Source organism: Pagrus pagrus (assembly GCF_965226575.1).
Source record: "Pagrus pagrus genome assembly, chromosome: 7".
NCBI classification, from domain to species: Eukaryota; Metazoa; Chordata; class Actinopteri; order Spariformes; family Sparidae; genus Pagrus; species Pagrus pagrus.
Window position 1 is genome coordinate 1,156,123 of NC_140191.1, and position 26,677 is coordinate 1,182,799.

At 41.1% G+C, this 26,677-nt stretch overlaps 1 protein-coding gene across 3 annotated transcripts in view; it reads left to right on the forward strand.

Annotated features, from left to right (window-relative positions):
- The first annotated feature begins 2,075 nt into the window (after nt 1–2,075).
- The window catches only part of atp2c1 (ATPase secretory pathway Ca2+ transporting 1), a 42,088-nt gene continuing 17,486 nt past the window's right edge, over nt 2,076–26,677 (forward strand). The window contains exons 1-7 of one of the 3 annotated variants that reach the window (XM_084357839.1): nt 2,076–2,177; nt 16,850–16,954; nt 17,883–17,999; nt 23,724–23,813; nt 24,268–24,303; nt 24,505–24,566; nt 26,235–26,343. In XM_084357839.1, coding sequence (XP_084213965.1) covers nt 2,154–2,177; nt 16,850–16,954; nt 17,883–17,999; nt 23,724–23,813; nt 24,268–24,303; nt 24,505–24,566; nt 26,235–26,343 — 543 coding nt within the window. In that variant the 5' untranslated portion in view covers nt 2,076–2,153. Of the gene's footprint in view, nt 2,178–6,865; nt 7,018–8,145; nt 8,283–16,849; nt 16,955–17,882; nt 18,000–23,723; nt 23,814–24,267; nt 24,304–24,504; nt 24,567–26,234; nt 26,344–26,677 lie in introns of those variants that run through there. The other 2 variants (XM_084357840.1, XM_084357838.1) reach the window with 2 other exon arrangements.

The following is a 26,677-nucleotide window of genomic DNA, read 5'->3' on the forward strand; positions in this document are numbered from 1 at the left end:
TGTAGAGTGAGCTTCACTCCACTCACAGGTGTGCTGATACTGGAGCGTATGTTTCACCAAACTGGAATTGTATATTAAATCTTTTTAGAAATGAATATGAATATTTGACCAGTAGCTACTGATATCTTTCTCCAGACCACGGTGGTGCTCAGACAGACAGACAGACAGACAGATCAATGTTGACATGTTGCATGTAGAAAGACATTAAAGGATAATTTCCACGTATTTTTACAAGGATTTTGCTGAAAGACACTGAAGAAAGAATCTTATTCCTGCCTGCCTGAGGAGCTGCAGAGCGTCTGATCTACTGTACCTGAGGAGCTGCAGAGCGTCTGATCTACTGTACCTGAGGAGCTGCAGAGCATCTGATCTGCTGTACCTGAGGAGCTGCAGAGCATCTGATCTGCTGTACCTGAGGAGCTGCAGCAGTATGCAACACTGTGGCACCAAAGAGAATCATCTTATTTTTCAAGAGAGACGTATTTGATTTTAGGTGAGAATGAAATGAAAACCAGATCAGAATTCTTTCCTCAAAAATCCATTAAAAAATGTATTTATCTTACATTTAGAAATTCAATACATAAAATAATCAAATATGATGATAATGTTCCATTAAAAGCGTAATTGATTTTTTTTAAAAAAAGTTTAAATGAATACATTTGTTAATTAAGAGACTGAAAAATCAGTATTAGTCTGGCTGACTGGACGTGGTCACTTCTTCCTTATCGAGTGAGTCATCTTGTGTTGTGACACGATCTTTGCTTGGAGAAAAGGAAGTTTCTGGCATCGAGCCGCTATCCGTCTGTCAAGTTGTCCGGAAGATAACAGGAAGCTGAAAGGTTTGGGTTTCAAATTAAAAGCGTAGACTTAGTGATTTAAAACGTGATGGTTTTCGTCACCGGCCGAGAAAATCGTCGTTTATAAACAATCCCGACTCAAAGTCCACTTATTATCCACTTGATCAGAGATTTCCGTCATCAAGCTGTTAAATTACCCTTTTAGTTGGGATTGTTATCTATGTCATTGAAAAATGTGTCGGCTGGATGTGATGTGATGTTGGTTGTTAGATTACAATTTCTAAATTGACTTATTTATTCCAAATGTTTCACAAGTCACGATTTATTGATTTTACACTTGAACCTAAGATTTTACATTTATGATTTAAATTTTTTTGTATAAATGATTTTGACCAACAAAAAAAGCAGATAAATAAAGTCTCTACCAGTTTTATTTACCTTGGGCTCAGGGATCACATTAGATTTCTGTTGAAATTAAAACAGTTGTTGATTTCAACAGTAACAGAAGCTGCAGTTTGACTGATTGAAATGTTTATTTTGAATGGAGAGTTCAAAAAACAAATACTAAAAGAAGACAATTTAAAGCGGACAGACAGAAAACATATTTACTAATGATGAAAAACTTGAAGCAAAAGAAATGATCAAACACTGGATGACTTTGTTTATATATTGAAAAGGAGCGAGCAGATTTATAAACTTATTTAATCTCCTCTTCTCCATAAATCACTGAATGATAATTAACCAGCTTCCTTATTGGTCGAAACCTTTACTCTGAATCATTTTCCTGAACTTGTCTAAATATAATAATGATCACTTTTTGTCTTTGTCCAAGATATACATTCATTATTTTCATATTTATCTCAATCATATTGCCCAGTTATGAGTATATACATTATATATAATATACAGTATATATGTAATATAACGTACAATATCTGATTATGCGAATATAATACAATTAATACTATACATTATGATGTTTTCATCTTATTTTTATACACATAGAATAGAATAAATATAAGAAGAAAAAAAATAAGAATAAACATGAAGGAACCAAATAAATCAATAAACAGTCACAGTTGAAGAGATCACTCAATGAAATCCAACCAAACAAATCCAACTAAGCTACTTCTTCTACAAGTACTAGTTATTAGTATCACTATAAAATATGTACAACTATAAAAGAAAAACAATAAAAAGATGTTAAAGAGCGGATTGTTTCCGGCACACCCCGGTTTACGCTGCCTTTATTTTGAAAGCGTACCCGGAAGCGCTGTGCGGGCTGGCGTCAGCGCGTTGACATGGTGGACTGTGTTCTGGCAGAGAAAATCGCTCCGCGGTGGGATTTCACGGAAGATGCTGAAGAAACGGGAGCTGCTGGTAAGTTTAACATTTACTCACTCCTCCTGGAGAATTACGAGTCATTCTCAGACAGAAACCGCCTCACTGCCCATGAAACAAACACATTTTAAACAGCTAAACCTCCGGAGCGAGGCAGCCCGCCGCGATGTGAGGCAGGCGGCAGGTTTGTGTGGTTAGTTTGCGTCCCGGAGTGGAGCTCTGTGAGCCGCCGTTAGCCTGCTGCTGTCACCGGGGGACGCTAACGTTAGCTCGTTGGTGACATTGCTGTGTGTTGACACGGTGCTGGACGGGTGGTGGGCAGCGGGCTCCGTTGTTGTTGGCCGAGTTCAGATGTTCGCTGTCGGTCACTTCGCTGCCCGTCCTTGTTGTGTCGTATCGAACCTGATAGCAGCTAGCCGCCGGCGCTGCTAGCTAGCTGGCTAACCGAGGCTAACGTGAACATAAGCGTCCCCTGAGTGTGTGTGTGTGTGTGTGTGTGTGTGTGTGTGTGTGTGTGTGTGTGTGATGCTGCAGGTGGAGGTGGTGCACCTGGTGTGTGACACTGAAGGTTATTATCAGTTCAAATCACTTCACTGAATGCAGGTGAATTTAAAGAGCTTATAGTCACAAATATCGCGATATTTTTGGTCCATATCACGATATACGATATATATCTCACTCATTTTAAATCCCCTCTTGTAAAGTTCTTCGTAAATGTTCGGACCGAGTTCACAAAATGAAAACATCACTATGTTTTCGAGCAAATACGTCAATGTAGATGTTTTGAGAACATTATGGGAAAGTTTATTGATAAATAATCAAAGTTATTTGGATGTAATGAGTAAGTATGAGGAAAAATTAAATAGTTTGATTGGTTCAGAAAATTACACTTTACTGTAATGAAGCATTGAAAGCAAAATATATATAACTTATGTCGTGATAATAATATAAAATATTCCCCGGCCCTAATCAGCGATAATAATTCTTTACAATGCTCTCAAAAGGTTTACGATACAATTTTGATACAGTGTGTTTAAAATGAAACAATATCTGTTGTGCTGAAGGTGTTTAAAAGACACAGATTTACAACCTTCTAACTATTCACATTATTCTGAATGTGTTTGTGTTCGCTGACTTTTACTGTACGAGCGACGTTCTGTCATTAAACATCACAGACGTCTGTGGAGGTTTAACGTTTAACACAGGATGCAGCAAAATATTAGACTTCGATCAGTCGGTTCTGTGCAGAACCGATTTGTGTCCGACTTGAGCCCAACTTGCGCTGACGTCATGAACACGTGGGCTACTGTAATCTGACGGGATCGAGGCGCTGCAGTCGTTCTCCACTGACCTGATCTGACAGCTGATTGGTTTAGATGTTGACTCAACTTTCTGATGTTTTGTAGAAACTTTTTATTTTTGGTGAAATGGAGATTTTGATCTTATTCGTCTGATTCTGAAGGTTCGGGCTCTTCTGCTGTGTGGAGACTAAAGATTTCACATTCATATTGTGAGGATGTGAGGATTCAGATGTGAAGCCCAGACAGCATGAATATCTGACACATCAATAATGAAAACTATTGTGTTGTATTTCTTTCCTTTGTGTTTGACTTTTAATGTATTTAATGTATGAATGTAGCCTGAGAGGGGCAGACCTGCTCAGATGATTTATAAACATTTATGTGAAATGGAGGCTGATCCATGAACAGAAATCACAGATGTGTGTAGAGTTTTAATAAACTGTGGTGTCTTAATTAATAACAACTGAAGACTGTACAGACTGATCAATGAGTCTGATCACATTTAAATCAATCAGAATCAGCTCTAACAGGATGTGCGTGTTGCTGTGACTTCCTGTACAGGCTGAAGGCTGCTGCTGAACCCTGGCTATAAAATCTCTGCTAAAAGTAACGTCAGCAGCAGCCAGCTGGTGTGAGTGACTTCCAGTTTCAGTGTGTAGGCTGCCAGCTTGTAGGTTGTTGTTGTTTCATGTAGTGAAGCGATGGAGGTTTTGAAATCAGTACAGAAGGTGACAGAAGACAGGTGAACAGTCTTCATCCTGTCAGTCAGACAGGTGAACAGTCTTCATCCCGTCAGTCAGACAGGTGAACAGTCTTCATCCTGTCAGTCAGACAGGTGAACAGTCTTCATCCCGTCAGTCAGACAGGTGAACAGTCTTCATCCTGTCAGTCAGACAGGTGAACAGTCTTCATCCTGTCAGTCAGACAGGTGAACAGTCTTCATCCTGTCAGTCAGACAGGTGAACAGTCTTCATCCCGTCAGTCAGATAATGAATCGATTAAAATGTGTTCTAAATAAATAACAGTTATAATTGTTAAATGTGTTTGTTTATCAGGTAATAATTGAAAAAGTATTTCAGCTGCTCTGATGTGAACGTTTCACTTCTGTGTGTTTGATTTGACTGTTAAACTTTCACACATCACTTTGATTTGATGGCTTCCGATGAGCGTTTGTTATTATTCTGACATATTAAATACTAAATAATGCACGACTTCATCGAGCAGCAGATAAAAGCAGCACTCAGCGTCACCGTGGAGGTCAGAGCCGTTAGCAGAAGTCTGACAGTGGAGAGTAATAAGCAGCGTGTTGACTAATGATAGTGAGAACACTGCAGCTGAAGATGATTATTGTTTTATAACTGAGCTGTATGCTGGAAAACACTGTAAAAGTCCAGTATGCAGCAGATAATTATAGGTTTTATTGTGTGTGTGTGTTTGTGTGTGTGTACTGGCTCTGTCGCCATGCTAACATGTTGTGTATTCCTGATGCGTGGGACACAAAGACACCTATAAGCAGCTTATCCTGAATAATAAGACCATAACCAGGATGTGAGGCGGCGTTCAGGATATGAATCACATAAAAAAAATGGTGTCATTTAATCCTGAGACGGAGCGCCGGGCGCAGCGTGGTGTGTTTGCTCTTGTTGTGTACCTGCCAAAGAGAGGAAGAGGAGGGGGAGGACAGATGTGTGTGGAGGTGCTGGAGTTAAACACACTCCTCATGATAACCTATTTGTGGGAGCAGCATCCTCTCAGCTTCTCGTTCACACTCTGCTGCTTCCCTCTGCTGAAGTGTGGTCGGGTCACGGCGATGAACGGCCTCCACAGCAGCCTGTCGGTCTGTTGGCAGCGGCTGACGTCTGCTAACATCGTCTCACTGCTTCCCTGCAATCCTGCCGGACCTTCCTCTGAACCGTTCACTGTAAACAAGACCGACGGGTCGCAGCCCAGCAGGGCTGTGGACGGATTACTCGTCAACAAGTTTGAGCATTAGCTCATCTTTTGACTCATTAATAAAGCAAAAAGACCAAACATGCTCTGTTTTCTACCAGGGGTGCCGCTAATGATTATTTTCATTGTTAAATCTATTAAATTGTAGAAAAGAGCCCAAAGTGACGTCTTCAAACTGCTTCCAAAACCCAAAGACTTCATTCACTGCCTTAAATGACAAATACCACTTTTACAAACACCATTAGTGTGACTGTGACTGTATACGCAGGTTTTTTTAACAAGTAATAAAACTCCTTCACGTCTCCAGTGGACGAGTTTGCCAACTCTCCCAAAACCCAGAACTTTCCCAGTTCATGTCACAGATTTTCTCCAAAACCAAATTGATGTTGATCGCGCGTTTCTTGACCGACTTTGCCTCAGTCTGGTTTTTCACCGTAGCCTTCGTTAAATCAGAGGAGTGAGTTAGAGATCACCGACCTCATGAACGTTTGGACCGGAGCTCAGCTGACATTCACGTCGTAGCTGCTAATAAACGAGGCATTCATGACCTTCCTGCTGGTCGCTTTGGAGCAGAAATGGACACCAGCAGAGAGCCGAGCGTGTCTTTAACAGCCGTTGTGGCAGGAGGCCAGCCATTATCTTGAGTTTAACTTAATTCTTTAGATCTCGTTGGCTCTGAAAGGTTGAAACTGGATCTGTACCGCTCTGATGACCCACGGTACAGTACAGTACAGTACAGTACAGTACAGTCACTGCTGCGTGATGTGCATCAAGGCTGCGCTTCACTTGAACTACTTTGTTAGAATAAGATGTGAGCTTCCCATAAACAAATACATAAAAACTAGTATATGACCTGCTTACAAGAGCCCGAAAAATATATCAGTTTGTTCGTATTATTGTCTGATATTGGCCCGTCACAGATATATTGGTGTCAGCGTATATGTTGTCCAACATGCACCATAGAAAACACTTTTTTTTAAAATAATATAATGCAGAAAAAGATGATTTAAGTAATATCTGATAATTAAATTCCCAGAGAAGTTTACTGTTTCAATGCATTAATGTCACTTTAAACAATAAACAACATTTATTGTTAAACTGTAAAATATTATACACACACACATGTATACATAATATCCTGCCTCTGTTACATATCTTTGTCACAAGTGTTTGATAAACTCTTGAATAAATTCACATTATGAAGCTCGAATTAGAGAATTTTTTTACTGTTTTTCTTAAGAAATGACTCAAACTGATTTCTGATCAGAGAAGTTGGCGGTGAATGTAATAGTTGACAACTAATTGATTAATCGATTATTTTTTCCATCTCTACTTTGAAAGTCAACTTTAAAGTAGGTATTCATAGAAAAATGATGAGATACTGCTAGAATATCAGAACAGCACTCGGTAGAGCCACTTCAACAGGCCTGATTCTTGTCATCAGGATGTGGAATAATACTCTGGATCCTCACCTGTTCTGGATCCTCACCTGTTCTGGATCCTCACCTGTTCTGGGCGGAGACACATCAACTGTCCAGTTGTTGTGGAAATGTGTTGAGGAGTTTTTGTGTAATCGTGCTGATGAACAACCAGCCGACACGGGTGGAAACATAACCTCCCTGGCAGAGGTGATAATCATGACCTCAAACTGTATTGATTCCTCATTTATTCAACAGCTGCTGTATAAACTCTTTCAGGCGTTGACAGCTCTGTGCTGTAGCTAACGTCAGCTTCACCTGCCGGCAGCGTCAGTCGGTGAACTCAGCTCTGTTTGAACATGATAAGATACATGAAGCTTACAGCGCTGTGGTTTGAGAAGCTGGATTCAAATCTCAGCTTTGATTAGACGACGTTTTAAAGCTCGTTTCTGTGTATGAACGTGTTTATTTACTGTGTGTGTGTGTGTGTGTGTGTGTGTGTGTGGGCGGCAGGAAGTTGGCATGCAGTCCAGCAGGTCAGGAGCTGAAGGTGTGGTGAAGCCTCCGGCTCACTGTTTATGTTCACCTGGTTCGTCCAGTCAGCTGACAGTCTCACAAACTGACTGCTGAGTCAGCTTTTAGTTTGGGTGCCATGATGTATGAAGGATGTGTTTCTGTCTGTAGCTTGCAAAAGACAAAAAAAGCCGCCTGCACTGTAGACTTTTATCAGACAGTGTTAAAATGAAGTAGTTGAAGTAGTGTGGTGCTGCAGAGATGCTCTGACCTACAAATCCTGTTCACACCTGCCAACATCCGGCTGTGAGAAAGGGCCGAGTCCACACGTTGAGGGTGTTTCTTCAAACAAAGCTTATTCTGTGCATTTTGGCGCATTGAGGAGATCTGTGTTTTCAGGTGTGTGGACGCTGATTATTTCTGAAACGGTGCTGAAACGTTCGTGTGGACGGAGAGACTTCTTTTCTAAAACCCTGTTTCCAAAAACACCCACAGCTGATGATTAAGAGAACAAATATATGTGCATGACAGTAAAATGACTTCTTGTTAGTCTTAAGTCCATAGCTTCCAGTAAAAAAAAACAAAAAACAAAGTGAACAAAACAAACAATATCTTGTGCAAATATTGAAAGAGAGGGTGTGTTGAGGAGCCATCATTGCCGGGAGGAAGGACATAGTGATCGAGGGCTGCAGACTGCAGAGAGAGGACAAGAGGACGGTTCACAGAAAATCTTTTGACTGAAAACTGGACGTGTATTTCTTCCTTTTTGGAGCCATTTCATCCATTTTCAGCTGCAAACTGAGCGGAGCGAGCGCAGTAAAGAGACGCACATCAAGCCGGGTTGTTTGGTCCCGCTCGCCGCTGCCTCTGGGTCGGGTTGCCAGCAGGGCTACACAATATATCGTTTCAGTGTCAACAGCACAATGTGCACAATAGTCGCATCGCAGGATGAGCAGCGTGAGGTAGGACAAATAACTCCGCTCTGTCACATTTTATGTGTTTGTTCGTGGGAAGCTGAACATTAACGTTGCAGCACCACGTTCAGTACGAAGCAATGTTGTCGTGTAACCATGGTGGCATCATGTACACAGGCTCTATGGAGTTATTCATGTTATCTGGTGAAAATAATAAGTTTTCGATATTTTTTTAAATGTTTATCGCAGAAAACCAAATATCAAAATAATATATTTTTTTCCAGCGTCATGCAGCTTTTGGTTGAAATATCATGACACGTGTCCCACAAGAAACTGAGACACTCCTGAGAAACTGCCAATCAGGAGAAAGTGTTAAAAATAGGGAGACTCTCATGAAAGTGGGAAGTGTTGGCAGGTTTGATCGTCTTCTCCAGATGTTTGTTTGATTCAGACCCCAACAAATTTTCACGTTATCAGGATTTTAATAGTTTGTTCACTAAAAATTAAATCATTCTAACTAATCATAGAATATATATAAAAAACAATCACAATATGATCATTTTACCACATCCTGCAGCCCGATTAGCATCTCAAAATGAAACTTAATGCAAAAGCTTCACACATATTGGCTCCAGCTGTCGAAGTATTGATACTTTGCTGTTTTTTCAACACTGAGTGTTGAGCCCTAAAAAGGATTTACAGTCAGATTTCAGTCAATTTATTGCTTAAGTCATTTTTCAATCCATGATGCCAAACAATCTGTTTCCAGCTTCTACGATGTGAGAGATTTGGTGCCTTTCTCTGTTTTCCACCACAGTAAACTGAATATCTGAAGGTTTCAGACAAACAGCACATTTAAAGACGACACTTTGGGCTCTGGTAAATTGCGTTGGACTGTTTTATAATATTAAATAGACCAAACAGAATTAATGATTAATTACACTGAACCACAAATTGTCTCTTTGAATATGATTTAGTAAAAAAATGTAAGTTGTTTTAGTCTAAAAACTGTCACAGTAATGTAACGTTATTTACTTCAGAGTGAGCTCACGGATCGCAGTGTGCACGCTGGAGTGCCTGAAGCTAACATTAGCATGTCAAAGTCTACGCGTCTCTTGCACAAACACTTCACCTCTGCGGAGTCGACGGAGCTGTAAGGTCACGGTCGCCGCTCGTTGTCTGGATCCTGGAGATAAAGCCGTTACTCTGTGTCCATGTTTAAAGTTCACGTCCTGTCTGCTGCTGCTCACCTCTCACTCTCATGCTTTATAGCACTGATGTGTTTGAGTGCAGCACTCGAGGACAAACGAGCGTCTCTGCAGGGATCTGGCACTCGGCCCACACTGACTCTCGGCCCGTTAATAGAGTTTGACCTGGATCTAATTGGAACTGCTGGGAAATGATGATAAAGGCTGCAGATTGTAATGAGGACAGGTTGAAGAGACCTGTCCAAGGACTCCATTTGTTTTTTCCATCTGTTTGTTTCTCTCTGTTTTGCATGGCGTCAGCAGTCAAATGAGGCTGGAGTGTGTCTGGACCATCAGCCAGTCACCTGTAAACACCTGCTCAGTTCTACTGGAGTAATTCTCGTCTCTCAGCACAAGTCGGCAGTGGAGCGTGAACGATACTCGATTTTTGGTGTCGGGACCAAAACCGATATGAGGGAGTAAAAAAACCCGGCTGATAAATACACATTTTTGCCATGAACACTTGTAACAGAGATATTTAACAGAGGCAGCATGTTTTACAGGTGAACAATAAACTTTATCATCTAGAATGACCTGAGTGCACTGAAGCAGTCAACTTCACTGGGAATTTAATAATTATGAATCGCTCAGCTCTTTATTCAGCTAACAGTCTGACGGTGAACTGTGCAGAGGCAGACAGCGATGGACAGCTGGTTCAATGAAAACAAAACAACGACTTCCACGTCATCGCTGTCCTCTCTGCCATCTCGCTACATTGAATTAATCACTACGCGTGCGCACTGACACAACTGTAGGTTTACCTTCAGCAGCCACCTGCTTAGCAGCAGGATGCAAAGACACACCGAGCTAATTTTATTTTATTTTTGTGGCGACAAAAGGAAACACAGCAATTCTTTCCACTAATGGATTATTTTACGAAAAACTAACTGTCTGTCTGTCAGTCTGTCAGTCGGTCACTCCATTTTGATCCAGACTGAAATATCTCGACATGTACTGGATGCATCAGCCATCATCAGGTCAACATTTTAATGTGTCCAATACTTTAATTTAAGACCAAATACCTGCAGAACCGATGACCTTCACATCAACACCAGCATGTGACAGACTTTGTTAGATTAGGACCCGTCGAAGGGTCGATACATAAATCTGTTAAATGATTAACAGAAAAGACAAAACAATCATTTACGATCTACATTTGACTTTTGTATTCAACAGGACAATAAGTATGTTCTGCTCTTGAGGAGAATCAATAATCAGTGTGGTGTGTATTTGTTTGGTGGATGATGCTGTCGGCTCATGAAGGAACATTTGCTAATTATCAAGAAAACACTTCGTACTAACTGCTGTAAAAACAAGTCACACAGGGACTCTTCCAGGAAGTGATCAGCTGTGTGATCAGCTGTTCATGTTTACTTCACCTTTTACAACCTACAAACGACGCGATGCTCTAATTAAAAACCACAAAGGAAACGTACGATGTCACCAATCAGTCTCTGTCATTTCCTGAACTGACTGACACGTCAGATCACACGATCAGTTTAATTACTATATGACTGTCATATAGTGTATATCTGACATAAACAATCACAGTGTAGATTAATTTGTTAATTATTAATCAACTAATAAATGCAGCATTCATCTAAACCTTTGCCTCATTTGTTAAAAACAGGTTCTTTACTTCTGCTTTATTCTTCATGAAGGTTGATTTAGTTAATAAAAGTGTTGTAGTTCTTCTGTTTGCAGACGACGGCCTCGTGTGTTGATGTGAAGGGAAGCTCGTAGAAACTGGATCTGATTCGTGTCAAGTTCTGTGAGATTACAGTAAAGATTACTAATAATGATTATCAGTATCAACCCTGAAAATACACAAAACAAATAGTCACTTAACAGCAGGAACTGAGGGATGTTTAATACAAGAACAATGAGCAAAACAATATTCAGTTACCTTTTAATTTACTAATAATTTCATCTTAAACACAGTTTGGCTACATGAAGGATTTAAAATCTATAAATTGATGATTTTTGTCTCAAGTCATTCTCAGTCCACAAAGATTGTTTTTATGATCTGGAGACTTGAAACATCAGATTTGTATTTTTGTCAGTCTGTTGGAGTTTGTTGTAACTGATGTCATCAGTTGTGTTTGCTGGTTAAACTTCCATCCAGTGTTGAACTGTTTGACTGCAGCCGCCCTCCCGTCCTGCAGGGGGCGCAGCAGGTGTCAGTCGATCCTCCTTTAAGCTCCAGTCAATCCCAATCAGAAACAATCCTCTCAGCCTCTCATCTCACCTCACCAGGCTGTATCACTCCTCACTGTTCTCCAGGAAGCTTTATAAATCTGAGGACGGACGTTTGCTCAAAGGCACCGAGGCAGCAGCGGACATAGATGCTGCTTTTGTTTTTATGTGGTTAACGAAAGTTTGTCCGATGTGCATAGATGGGAGTGGTTCCTGGATTCTACCAGTGTTTCAGCTAATGCTAACTGAGTCTGGCTAATGCTCGGCTGGATTATTGTCTTGTAGTGGAGGTGAAGAGAGCTGAGAGAAGTGAGGAAGACGCCACATGACACGTCGACCCGACCACAGGTGACCCACATAATAATATACATAGCAGAGCAAAGTTTGGGTCAAACAGATTTTTGTTTGATCCAGCACCAGCATGATGTTTTTGGATGTTATTCCAGGTTTTGGTCATGATGAGATTTTAGTTGTCAGTTAGATTTTTGCCATCTGGAGACAACAACCACACAACAGTCAGACTGAAACCATATTTTCTTCAGTCCGCTTCTTACTGAGCGATGTGGTCCTGAGTGAACTCGTGGGTCTGAGGAGGGCGGGGTCCAGGTGGAAAACGGTGATGTCACGTTCTTCATTAATTAATTTAGCAATATTTGAACCACAATGTGGAGACAGTCGTGGGGTTTGGTCCTGTTACCAGGTCTTTTTCAGGTTGTTGCCTATTTAGTCACAAATATTTCATATTATGAGACGTTTTAAAAAAATGGTTCTATTTTTAACAGTTTGTTAATCAGTCATAAATTGCCCATAATAAATTTAATCTTAATATAATCTGTAATTTCATGTTGGGTCGTTATTATTATCATATCTGTGTACAAAACATTTGACAGCTCGAGCTCATGATAACTAAACAACAACCAAAAAGCTCAGAGACAACAACTGTCTAAAGGAGCCATTGATTTACATTGATTTTACCTTCACTCAGCTGAGGTGCAGCTCCGGTGCTGTACCTAAGGCTTATAATGGAAGAGAAAACTGAGATTAATTACTTTAAGAAGCGTTTTCAGCCGTCTGAACCTCTTTGATCAGTTCTCGGCTCGTCTTCAGAGATGAGACGACGTTTGTTCTCCCACTGAACTCGTTTTCTACACACTAATGTTTGTTTTCTCTGCTGCAGTTTGCAGTTTTATTTTTAAGGGGAAATCCGTCTTGATAGTTGACAGTTTAAGCTGTGAAAACAGTTTTAGGTTTGCACCTGCAGTCAGGTTGTGTCTGTTCAGGTGTTGTGTGGCAGCAGCATGAACCTGCAGGCCGGAGCAGCTCAGGTGATCATATTAACGACATGACATCCGTCATTACCGTCACTGCTGACCTCTTTCCTTTGCTGCTGATTCACTCCGTTTGTTTATCACATTTAGCTGCTGCGTGTCTCCTAAAATCCACCAGGTGAAAACTCGTCAGTTTCGGTTGCAGCAGGTTCGACTGTCCAGTAAACCGCCAAGCGTTTGCTCACAGTTTCTCCTCTTCAGACCCGGACTGTAAAAACATTGAAAGTAGATGAGAAATACCTGAAATTCACTCACCTCTGTAGCTACAGGACAGAGATACAGGTTCGTTCTCACACTGCTCACAAGGAGATTTATTCGCTGAGTCCAGGGATCAAAACATGTGATGATCTGAAGCCCACCCTCAGACATCCTGCTGCTCGATAAAAGATTCAGTCTTTGTGTCTCAAAGAGAAATACTTGTTGAGCTGCAGAGGAAGGAGAAACATCCTGGCAGGTAGATTTTTATCATCGTCACCCAACACTGAGGACTGAACAGTCACAATATTTTAAAATGTACAAAAGAGTCATTTGAGTTTAGCGCAGAGCTGTTTACACTGAGTAACAGTTCAGTTTGGAGAGCGTTAGGCCGGCACGATATGAGGAAAATGTGATGTGCGATAACACTGATCGATGTTGAGACGAAGATGTGACCTGTGACGAGTCAACACGTACTGAAGTGTGCGTATCAGCTGAACAGTTCATGTGGTTCTGCCTCGGGTACGCTGCTGACGCAGAGCCTGAACACTGTTGAATCACCGCTGCAGTGACTCTGTGGACCTCCTGCTGAAGACCTCAACCAGACACTTTCACATGAGAGCAGGTTGAGTTTAGGTAGAGAGTTTGTTTGCTGTTGGTGTTTTAGAGTCAACTTTTCCTGAGACGCTTGAGAAAACAAAGCTTAAAACACACGTTTCCAAATTTGTAAAGAATTTGATTTGTTGAAGTCGCGGTTTGATTTTATTTGACGTGAGGTCCCAACAAGCTGTCGCAGCTGCTCAGTGGTTTGTTTTCTGTGGGAAAAGGACAGTGATGGTTGAACTGTGCAAACTTTCTTTTCAGACAAAATTAGGCAAACTTTAAAAGATGTTTGGATCTGTCGAATTTGCCAAATTCCTGAAATTGTGAGACGATGCAGACTCACAGCAGTTGGGAGTGAAATCTCAGTTTTGTAAGATGGAGGAAGAGGGAGCTGTGATAAGAGTGATGAAGTAATCTCACTGTAATGTTTTTAAATAACTCTTCATAGTGACATGAAACATGAGCTGACAAAGTAGTGAAAGTTTTTTCCTCTTCATCACGAGGAAAAGTGAAAAGCGTCTTTGTTCTGTTTCTAAACCCTGAGGGGTTTTTGACGGCGCTGCGGTCCCTTTGTTTCCTGCTGTCTTTAAACGCTGCCAGGATGCCGTCAGCTTCCTCTGCCTCCTCTTCCTCTGGACCTAAAGTCTTTGGTCTTCTCCTTCTTCTGCCCGCTGGAAGGAAATAATCATCTTCATGTATGACAATAAGCATCTCAAATCTGCCAGTGTACCAGAGTTCAGTTCAGGTTGTTTGAAGATGTTTGACGGATCCGAGGACCATCAATGAAAACGCTCACAGCATCTTCAGCTCAGAGCTGTGACTGAATAGTAGTGTTCTCACTTTACAATAATACAATCGAGTAGATATTCACATGGGGAGAAATTGACAATAAGGGCAAGAAAATTTTAGATTTTTTATTAGAAGATAAATATAACAAGACTGTAACAGCAACGAGAAACATCTTCTGCTCTTGGCAAGTAGCAGAGAAACAGCAGCAGTAGTAGTAATTATTCAATTTCACACTTTTTAAGAAATATTCAATTTATTCTCTTTTGATTGGGCTTTTAAAAATAATGTGTGTCGGTCAGAAAGAAGAGAGGCGAGAACGTCCAGCCAGTATTAGTGTATTGATGCGATAGAAAGTTAGGATTTAAATGGTTTCATATTCGAAACTGATTAGATTAGATCGATTTGTTTCGTGGATATGTTGTCCAGTACACTCAAATACTTTATTTTAGATGATAATGCAGAAAAAGATGCTTCGGATAATTTAGACTTATTAAACTCCCAGTAAGTTGACTGTTTCAGTGCACTGATGTCATTTTGGAAATTAAGTTTATTGTTAAACTGTAAAATATCCAGCGTCTGTTATTTATCTTTCCACGTTTGAGGAGTAATTGCAATAAAAATTTCTTTTGGCGGATATCGATATCCCAAATCTTACTTTCTAATAAAATCAAGTATCAGACTCTAGACTCGATCAAGAAATCAATATTTTTGACATCACTGGAAGAATGCAACTCTTGAAATCGACATGATGCGATCAGCTAGACAAAAGATGTCTCACTCTGTTGGAGATGTTGGGACCAGAAAAACACTCGGGTGCTTCTTTTACTCATAAACAATCTTTGGCAGATTCCAGATGCCGGCCGTCAGAGAGCCGAGCGCTCGAAGCCGACAACAGCCAAGTCTTATTTTGGCCTCCCATCAGTTTACTCACTTACTGCTGCCACCGTTTGTCTTGTCGATCTGTGAAAGTGACGAGCAGCGCCGGTTAAACATGAGAAGCTTCTTCCTGAATGTTGTCTTTACTGAGAGAGAGAGAGAGAGAGAGAATAACCAGACGAGAGTCCAATCAATAATTTCTCACATTAACACACTCTCCCTCTCACAGTGAGTGAGATGTTTCTGCAGTAGATTTATTTTCGCTGATACGATCCATTAAATCCTGTCCAGATCAGCTCTGATACGGAGCCTTGGGTTCGGCTCGGGACGTCTCCACCGTAAACTCCCTGCTCTCCCTGCTCAAGATGTGGATTCTTTGAATATTTATCAGTTTATCAGCGTCACTTAACGCAGCTGAACTTCAGCTGCATGGATGAATCGATTACCTGTCAGCTTAAATTAATTGCCAACCATTTTGATAATCGATAATCACTTTGAGTCGATTTTATATGAAAGAAAAAGTCTGAATTTTCTGATTGCAGCTTCTTAAATGTGAATAATTTCTGGCTTCACACTTAAGAAGCTGCAATCAGAGAATTTTGACTTTAAAACCGATTCGTTGATTATCAAGTAGTTGACAACTTATTGATAAACTGTTGCTCTCCAGCTGTAGAACAGAAACACAGGCAGGTCCACAGCAGAACTCTTGTACTGAACCAACACGTGAAATACCTGAAATATTTTCTGTTCTTTCCCAGCAGCGATCAGTCTGAAGTAATTAGACTCTTTTAATCTGAAGGTGGGCTTAGTGACTGCTGTTGTAAAGCCCTGTTCGTGGGGATTGCTGTGTTGTTTTACTGTGATAATTCTGCAGGCAGAGGTGGATTATGTTGTTTAGTTTTGACTTGTGTTATTAACGGCGTTCAGTCGCAGAAGTCGGTATAAATTTCACTTGGTGCTGAATCAGTCGAGGCTGCAGGCCGGCAGCCGTGAGCTGTAAACCAGGAGTGACCGATGAGAAGCGATCACACCCTGAGAGAACCAATTTTTTGCATTTAATTTTTCTCAACCTCTTTGAGGCGTAAAGTCGTCAGTTTGAACCCTTGGACTTTTAATAAAAACAAGTTGTTGTTGTTGTTGTGCTGCTGAGCTCCAGGCTGCTGTCTCCAGTATCAGACTGTGCTTGGCTCATCTCGACTGTAAATGTGTGGAAGTGAACGCAGGTCAGCTGAAAGAGTTCAGCTAATGTTCCCTGAATGTCGAGACTGACTCGTCCAGTTCCTCCAACCTCCCCCACAGATAAATGTCCTGGAGCTCAGTGAAGAAGAATCTCTTCCTTCTTGTGTGAAGTTAAGTTTTTCTCTCTGTCTTTGTGTTGCAGCTTTCCGAGAGACAACCCTCCAGTGAAGATGAGACCATGGTCCCGGTACTAACCTCCAGAAAAGCCAGCGAACTCCCCGTCAACGAAGTAGTGTGTGTCCTGCAGGTACGGTGTCGTCAGACCAGGATACACAGCTGTATCTTAACTGTTCTTCAGTCTGGAGCATTTTTACAGCATAATGCCTCATTGTACATATGCTTCATTATTGTTTAGTAACTTTAAAGCTGCAACATGTAAGAGCTGGCCACCTGTCCAATTCATACTCTAAACAGAGAGGTGGAGCATATCTCCAGAGTAACTGCAAATTGCTGCTTAACTGTAGCCGCTGTTGGTTAGTTAGCTCAGTTAGCCTTGCAAGGACTGGGGGGGTGTTGGCACTCAAACTGCTAGCATAGTTGTTTGGACCGGGATGGGGCAGAGCTAGCTGGCTAACTAATACACAGCCATCATAATGACTGTTACTGTTATTTCTTCACATCCTGTGGATAATTTTTGTCATTTTTTTATGTTTTCAACAAAAAATCTTACATATTGCACATTTTAAGTTATGTTGCATTGAGACAACAATTATGGTTCTGTTCATAACACTTTGTAATCAATTCACATCGTCCTTTTGTCCAAATTATAATCAAAAATAGTCTTGAAAGTAAAGAACCATCACTGTTTTGTTTAAACGCTCTGAGCGATGAAATGCAAAGCAGCTTTTTTGGTTGTTCGTGTTGCAACATTACACACATGAACACACCGAAGTTGGTACATCGACTTCCCAACTCGGGAAGTGAGACAATCTAAGAAGCACGTGAACTCACTGTTGGGTGACACACACACGCACACACACAGCTGTGTGGAAATGAGGTGTTATATTTGGTATCAGGGAAAAAAATCAATATCCTCATTCGTCATTGATCCCTACATTGGCATTGAACTGCCTCCTGTTTATTCAGTAAAGGGTGCTCTACAGTAAATCTGTGGCAGGGCCAGTTAACACCTGCAAGGAGACTTGGCAGTGAAGTGGTTGTGTTGCTGCCGACAGGCCGACCTGCAGTTGGGTCTGACCCAGGAGGAGGTGAGCAGGAGGCGAGCCTACCACGGCTGGAACGAGTTCGACATCAATGAAGAGGAGCCGCTATGGAAGAAATACATCTCTCAGGTAACAGATCACATTTATAAGATCCTTCTAATGTGTGCAGACAAAATAAAACAAGGCTGGAATTGATCACAAGGAGGAACTGTGAAAAAAGTCATCTAAAGCCTTGTGACGCTCTGTCTCCAGTGATGTCACTCAGTGACTCAGTTGCATGGTGGGTAATGTAGGCTCCAGGTTTTGAAAAAGAAAGAGATGTGTAGAGTAAATAAGACGATATCTCTGGCTCTTCTAAATCGATTTTGATCATTCGTTTATCACAGTGTTAAAGGAGTGAGATGCTTTCCAGAACTTGGTGCCTACATTACCCACAATGCACCTTCACCAGATCACTGGAAGCACTTTATCGATTGAGTTACCCTTCAAATGTGACCGGTGGCCCAAAAGATTTCACAGTTATCGATTATTTGTTTTTCACACCACATGAAGCCGACGGTCTGACAGTGAGCTGTGTGGTCTCACTGCTGTTGGGACTGGAAACCAGTACTGGTTTACAAAGTGTCCAGTCCATCACAGTCGTTGCCTTCAGGCTTATCAATTCCTTTAATCGAGGTATGTTTTTCTGACAGTGATGCAATGATGTCAAACTCATGTCTCTAAACTTGCAAACAGAAGGAGTCATGGCTTTGTTTGAGGAAAAACCATTTAATGTCCTTAAATGATAATTACAAGTCGGAGTGGAAGCAGCAGCAAAATGCTAAAACGTCTCTTTTTTCAACAAGGAGGAGTCATGAGAGAGGAGACGAAGCAAAGCTCCAAAACATGACTTCACTTCTAAAAAGATGACAACAGAACTAGTTTTAACGTCTGTAAAGCCGACAGCAGCAATATGCTGAAACACCTTTCTACACATCACGGCCTTAACTATCAGGAATATTTGACTTTCTACGCACCAGTGCTGCTGTTTCCAGCCGGTCAGCACGACCGTTACTGAGCGTGAATATCCTGTTTTATTAGAGCGTCAGAGCCCTGCAGGCTGAGCCGGTTTCTGCTTTGACTAAGAAAACCTAAACTCAATTTGTGCAAATATTCTCTCATTTCAACCATTTTAGATAATAACACATCGAGAACCGGTTTAACAGTTTGCACACCTGAGTCACAGACATGTCTTTTTCTTTTTTTTTATCTGTTTCTTCAGAAATAGGTGTCATTAACACTGGGGACGCTGAGGACATGTCCCCAACACTTTTTGAAATGGCTGATTTTGTCCCCATCACTTTTAAAGGCATAATTTTAAAAAAAATATCCAGGAAAAAAGCATCTCTTGCACCAAGAAATCTTAACTAACACATAAGAATACATGAATTTTCAATGTGTCATTATGTTCATGTTGAAGACTGTTTGTTTTTTTTACATCTAATCTTATGAACCCCCAAAAACACAAAGTGACACCCTTGGACTCAAACATGGCAATGATACTAAAAACCTGTATAGGCCTAAATTTTATTTCCCCACAAAAACCCAATTATAAATCAGTAAGCGAATCAAAACTATAAATCAGATTCAATAACATATCGACTCCAGTTTGTCCTCACACTCTAATCTGACAGTTTTCACGTTGCTGCTGATTAAACACACGAGTCTCAGGAAGCTCTCGACACATCCAGCAGCAGCTCCAGGACGAAGCTAACATACTATTTTTATCTTGAGCCTGATAACTTGTCTGCAGGCTCGTCATGCTCCACAGTGTCATTGTTTGCTCGTGGAAACACAATGTCATCTCACTCAGTGTTCAGAGGAAACTGTAAGTGTAATTACCAGAACGGTTCTGTCTGTTTTATATAGTACATCACGTTCATATCTCATACATTTTTATATTTGATATGAATAAGTGAGTGATACATTTTGTGTGTGTCAGCTCAAACGTATGTAGACTACACAATAACAACATGAAGCTGCCAGTGCTCCGTGTGTTTTATTGAAAAGTGGGTGAATTGAGGGAGATATACACGACAGTTACAGAAGATTAAACACATTTTTAACCCACTCACACTGATTTTTGCAGAGTGCCTCAACTTTTACCTCTTCGTGTGTGATTACCTTGAAATAAAATATGAATCACCTCCTAAATTTGAAGGTTAGAATATGAAAGTACTAAACGGTATCAGGCTCCTCAAGGGCCCTTTAAAGTCGAGCTCAATGAAAAATGCCTTTAACCATCTAAGATCTCATCCACCGTCGTGTTGTGCACCTATTTAACATAACTGCCTGAAAATCTACCAAAAAATCAATCCATTTGTACTTTTCATTTTCATTTAGTCGTCCTTTTATCTGCCATCAGAAATGTGGAAGTAAATCACACTCTTTGTTTTCGTAGTCCACAAAACATTTCTGGAGCTTCTCAGTAAAACAGTTGCAGCATTCTGTTGAACAACTGAAGCAGCTGGAGATGATTTAAAACGGAGAAACAACCAGAAATAACCGATCACGGTGTGAAAGACATATATGTTGCAAAACTTATTTTGGTTGCTGTCTCTTTTGGCTCCCTAAACTTCAACATTGTATTTCCTGTGTAATAACTAAACACGTAGACACATTCGATCAGATTTAATAAGTATGTAACAGTGCAGACGAGAGGGAGATGTGGCCGATGTTTTCTCTCACGTCTTCACGTTTGTATTACACCTCTGTAATGATAGTCGTAGTAGTTGTCATCATCATAACAATAATAATAATGGTAATAGTAGTCAGAGATTTTACGTTAAATCGTCTCTTAAAACCAGAATAACAAGGTGCTGTACAAAGCAAACATGGACAGAAAAACTGAGTGAAAGCGCGCAGATGGTTTTATTCATTGGGAACAATGACCGATGGAAACGTTGTACCAGGAGAGGTGAACGTTATACCAGGAGAGATGAACATTATACCAGGAGAGATGAGCATTATACCAGGAGAGATGAACGTTATACCAGGAGAGATGAACGTTATACCAGGAGAGATGAACGTCATACCAGGAGAGATGACCGTTATACCAGGAGAGATGACCGTTATACCAGGAGAGATGAACATTATACCAGGAGAGATGAACGTTATACCAGGAGAGATGAACATTATACCAGGAGAGATGAACGTTATACCAGGAGAGATGAACGTTATACCAGGAGAGATGAACGTTATACCAGGAGAGATGAACAATATACCAGGAGAGATGAACGTTATACCAGGAGAGATGAACGTTATACCAGGAGAGATGAACGTTATACCAGGAGAGATGAACAATATACCAGGAGAGACGAACATGGACTCAGTCAGACTGGAGCAGTGAAATAAAAAAGCAGCCGGAGGGAAGTTTTTTGTTGCTGGTCTGTTTTGTCCACATGAACTCTGACAAGGACAGAAACTGCTGCTGTTGAGCCGAGCAGCCGGAGGAGAGGAGGAGGGAGGATAGGAGAGGAGAGAGGTAGGAGAGGGGAGGAGGAGGGAGGGAGGAGAGAGGGGAGGGGGGAGGGGAGGAGGAGGAGAGGAGAGGAGGAGGAGAGGGAGGGAGGAGAGAGGAGAGGAGAGGAGGAGGAGAGGGAGGGAGGAGAGAGGAGAGGGGAGGGAGGAGGAGGAGAGGGAGGAGGTAGGAGAGGCGAGGCCGCTGTGAGCAGCAACAACACAGAGGTTAAATATAGAAAGGCAGGAGAGGAGGAGGGAAAGGAAGAATACGGAGGACACAAGGAAAGGAAGCGAGGATGAGACTGAAGGTTTTTAAGCTCCTCCACTCGTGATCTCTCGTCACCATCAGCTACAATCTGTCAGGTTTCCATGTAGAAGCCGTTCACACTTGACCTGACGGGCCTGACAGCGACATGTTTCACTCGTGTCTGTCTGTTTGTTTGTTTGTTTGTCAGCAGGATTAAACAAAAACTGCAGAACCGATTTCCAGGAAACGAGGATGAATCTCAGGCCAGAATAAACACCATTAACTCTGGTGCTGGTCCTGATAAAGGGACAGTCCACACATATGTTTTCACTTTCTTTAACATTGCGGGAGAGCGTCTTTTTTTCACATTTTGGTTCATGTCTCAGTGAGTAACACGTGGAACATAATGAAAAACATCAGACATATTAAGATGGCTGCTATCTATGAGTTTGATGCAGATCCTGCATCTGGTCCGGTAGTGTTGTGGACGGGACATTGAGCCGGACCACAGAGTGGTGTCGGCAGACAGAAAGAATATACATCAGAGCTGAAGAATCACATTTTTAAATTCATTTATTTTATCAGCGATTGGACTCAAAAAACACTGATGCAGATAATTGGTGCACTGTACATCATTAATCTACTCACTAAGACTGTTTTTATTGACTAACCAACATTTACAAAAGGAGACACCTTTTTAATATTTTGAGGTTTTCGAGTATTTATGCACAAATTACAAAAGGCTCAGAAAGTGGATTGACTCTGGCAGCTGTGAAGGAGGCAGTGATGAGCTTGAGCTCTGGCTCAGAGGAGTCTGTTTGATTCGTAGAGCTGCTTCTTTATTAAACATTAAACAGACCAGATTAGAGGAATTTCTTGTCACGTGTCATAAAATCTTGTTGCGTGTCTCCACTTCTGTAAAACATCTTTGTAGCTGCACGGACCTGCGGCCCTGTAACTTGTTTTAGAGTTGGTCCGGGTCACATCACGTCGAGATGGATGAATCCTGCTCTCTGTGGATTAAACGGTGAAGAGTTAAACTTTTTTGCTGCTGTTGTGTTCAGTCGTGTCGTTGACGTGGAAACCGGGTCATTTGGATGCTGGAGCTGAAAATAGAGCTGGGCCTGTTGGCCCGCTTCACTCAACGATCTCCGCCTTTCTGCTACGGATGACTGACACTTGTTTCAGCCGGTCCATACATCACAGCAAACACACACGCATGTATATCTGTCTTTGCGAGGACATAACTCGTACTCGAGACCCCTGATAGAAATATGATGCTGAAACTAAACATCCCAGTAAGTTTCAAAATGTCCTCACAGTGAAAGTGTTCCCACTTTCTAAACCTGTCCTCCCTTCATGCCCTCATCTCCCAAAAGAATTACAGAATTTCCCAAACTGTCCTCTCTTTCCTCAAATCCCAGAATGAGCTCAGTGTCGAGCAGTAAAACTCAAATCAGTCCTCGCAGGCCGCCCAAAGTAAGGTTCAGCTTGGATCATTTTTAATGTCATTTTAATTATGAATGTTTTTGAGCACGACGGGCGAGTGACACTGGAGGTCAGACTCTTCATCTTCAAATGCTCACAACTACAAAATACACTGTCCTCAAAACTACTATTTCTCTCCATGTTGTTGTTTTTCTGCTCCCCTCCCCCCAGCGAGTCTTATCCTGCTGCTCTTACTCTAATAGTTTTAGTTTAGATTGATTTAAACAGGATCATGTGAACAACAATCTCACAAGGCCGCCTGCAGGAGGTCTGTTTTCAAAGGGTTAGGGGAACTTTGGATCCAAGAACCTTTTTGCACCTTAACAACACAATGTCCATTTGGTTTAAGTTTTTGCCCTACAAGGGAAAAAGTCACCTGATTCTAACCTAACCCTCAAAACTAAGTCTTCACTGTCAAACAGCCCTATGAAGACGTGAGGACACGTACAGGATGTCCTCACTATGTAGTAAATACGAGTACACACACACACACACACACACACACACACACACACACGCACACAGTTGTCAGAATATAGGCCATTCATTGACAGTCGTTGTAGTTTAGTTGCCTCTAACCCAGTTCACTGATGTCTCGCCTCTCTCTCTCTCTGCAGTTCAAAGATCCTCTCATCCTGCTGCTGCTGGCGTCGGCCGTCATCAGCATTCTCATGCACCAGTTCGATGACGCCATTAGCATCACTGTGGTACGTTACACCTCACACTGCAGCCGCACACTCCAGTCGTTCATCTCGTCTGTTTTCTTCCCCCGAGAAAAACAAAAATCATATTATTTTGATGAAAGAGATTTAGGAAAAAGTATTTATATTAAGTTCGGGCGGAAAGTTGTATTTTTGGAGAAAAAGGTACAAAAAGAAAGTCAAAGTATTTTCAGATACACTTTTAACATTTCATTAATAAAATGAAAATATGAGAAAAGTCACAACTTTATGTAAATAAAGTCAAAATATTACAAGAACAATGTTGAGGATTAACAGAATATGAAGCAGCAGGTGAATCTGTCAGCTCTCAGATTTCAAACCAGATGTTACTCAGCATCAGTCCAGCAGCAGAAGGTCCAGTTGCTTCAGGTGTTCTGCTGGTGTCGATGGTGATGTTGAAGGTTAACCAGCTGCTTCTGTCTCTTTGTTCTGTTCTCAGGCCATTATTATAGTCGTGACAGTTGCTTTTGTGCAGGTGAGTCCATGATGATGAATGTGAAAGACTTCATGAGACGACAAACAGTGAACAGATGCTTGCTGTGTGTGTGTGTCTGTGTGTGTGTGTGTGTGTGTGTGGGTTGGATATCTTTCTATGTGTACATTCATGAATTTTGCACGGCTCCAGCTGTTTGTTTGTCGGTCTAACGCTGCGTTGTTGCCGGTCGTCTGTGTGTAGGAGTACCGCTCAGAGAAGTCCTTAGAAGAACTGGGGAAGCTGGTGCCTCCAGAATGTCACTGGTGAGAGCTGAATCCATCCTCCTCCTCTTCTTCTGTGGTTACAGCACGTTAATCTGGTTGAGCTTCAGCTCCTAAAAGAAATATAATACATGCTTAAGAAGAAAAAGAAAAAAGCAGCAGATCTTTGGAAAATGTTCTTTTTGTTTCACAGATGAAATAAACCTAAGAATTACCAGATTCATTTACGTTGCTCTACATACAAACATACAAATATACAAACATACAAACAGGCTGCAACCATTTCTGAAGACAGAACTGTTCAGGAGCTCCTGCTCCAGTAATTCCCCCTGTAATTTAGTTTTTTAACCCTGTGAGCTCTGAATACAAATGGTCCACCAGTGCCGACATCCATATCTTTGCTTCTTGTGATGTTATTTCTTGGAATATCTTAAAATGCTTCACATCCCTGAAATCTGTACAACCTGAGCTTAAAGGTCACGTAAGTCAATAAATAATAATTAATGATAAAAGTATTGAAATTATGTCATAAATTAAAAAAAGGTATAAAACTCTGTCTTTTTTCAGGATTCTACCAAATAAAACACAAAACATACTGATCCAAAATATTTCTTAATGTAGAAACATGAACAAAATGTTTCTTAACACTCTTCAACTTATTTGAACTATATAATCATTTTAGTTTTTGAGATATGTTCAGTTTTATGAGCAGAGTACGAAGACGTTTTGATAGTTTCGTCTACAACAGAAAAATAGTTCTTACATGTGTATTATTATTATTGTGATGTTATTTCTGGGAGAATCTTCAAATGCTCACAACTACAAAATACACTTTAATCTGAAATACCAAATATGATTAATCAAAACTACAGTTTCTGTCAATCTCTCTCTGACAGTTATCAGCCTGCTTCTCTGAGTGTCTTCTTACATTTTCAACATGTGGACTGATACCAGAATTAATGCTGAGACGGGGAAAACGGCATCAAGAAGATTAAACATCGGGCCACGAAATAATAAGCTTATTTTCCGAAACATATCTCCTTCTTCATCATAATAAGACTTTAATAAGACTCATCGTCTGTGTCCATAAAATACAACAAAATGAAATGACACTTGAGGCTGCGGTGTGTTGTGACATCCGCCTGAACGTTGATGTTCGTCTTCAAACTAACTCCTCGATTTACACTTCAAATAACAGCTGACAGAAGGAACAGCTGCCCCTTCACCTGGCAGAGCACACACACACACACACACACACACACACACACACACACACAGATCAAACTGAGCTGAACCTGTAACAGCAGGCCTGTAAGCTGAGAAGATCTCGTGGTTTAACAATCAGCAGCAGATCAGCCTTGTTTGTTTTTCTTCACATCCTCCCTCCATCTCTCCCTCTCTCCCTCTCTCTCTCTCTCTCTCTCTCTCTCTCTCTCTCTCTCTATGTAGCTTTAAAGGTATTTTATGACCTTCCTCTCATCAATAATATCAATATATCAATAAATTTAGAGCTCAGTTAAAACAAACAAACCTTTTATCGTCTCCTGTTGTTCTTTGTTGGTCGTGTGTTTGGAAACTTTCTCTCCTGTTTCTTGGGTTTTGTTTTACTTTGAATTGTTGTGAAATGTGAGTTCATTTTGTTTTTCTGCTGGATGCTGGTTTGATAAAAGAAAAATAACATCGTTTGAAAATGAAATGTGTGTCTCTCAGTGTCAGGGAGGGGAACCTGGAGCACCTGCTGGCCAGAGAGCTGGTTCCTGGAGACACCGTCTGTCTGTCGGTGGGAGAGAGAGTCCCGGCAGACCTCCGCCTCTTCGAGGTACACCGTAACACACACACACACACACACACACACACACACACACACACACACACACACACACACACATGTAAGGCACACCAGTGTTTAAACATCAGCCCTCTGGCGGTTGTTGTGATGGTTTTTCCACTGGGTTTCTTTTATTCATCAAGTCCAGATTTATTGAGCTTGAATATACATTTTTCCAGGAACTCACTTGTTTACACACGTCCTGTCACCTGAAGGCTGCTCAGTACAACCACGGCTTTAATTCACAGCTTCCACTTCCTATAACTGTCCAGAAAGGAACTGATCTGAGAGCGGAAATACTAAAGCAAAAAAATCTGCCCATAAT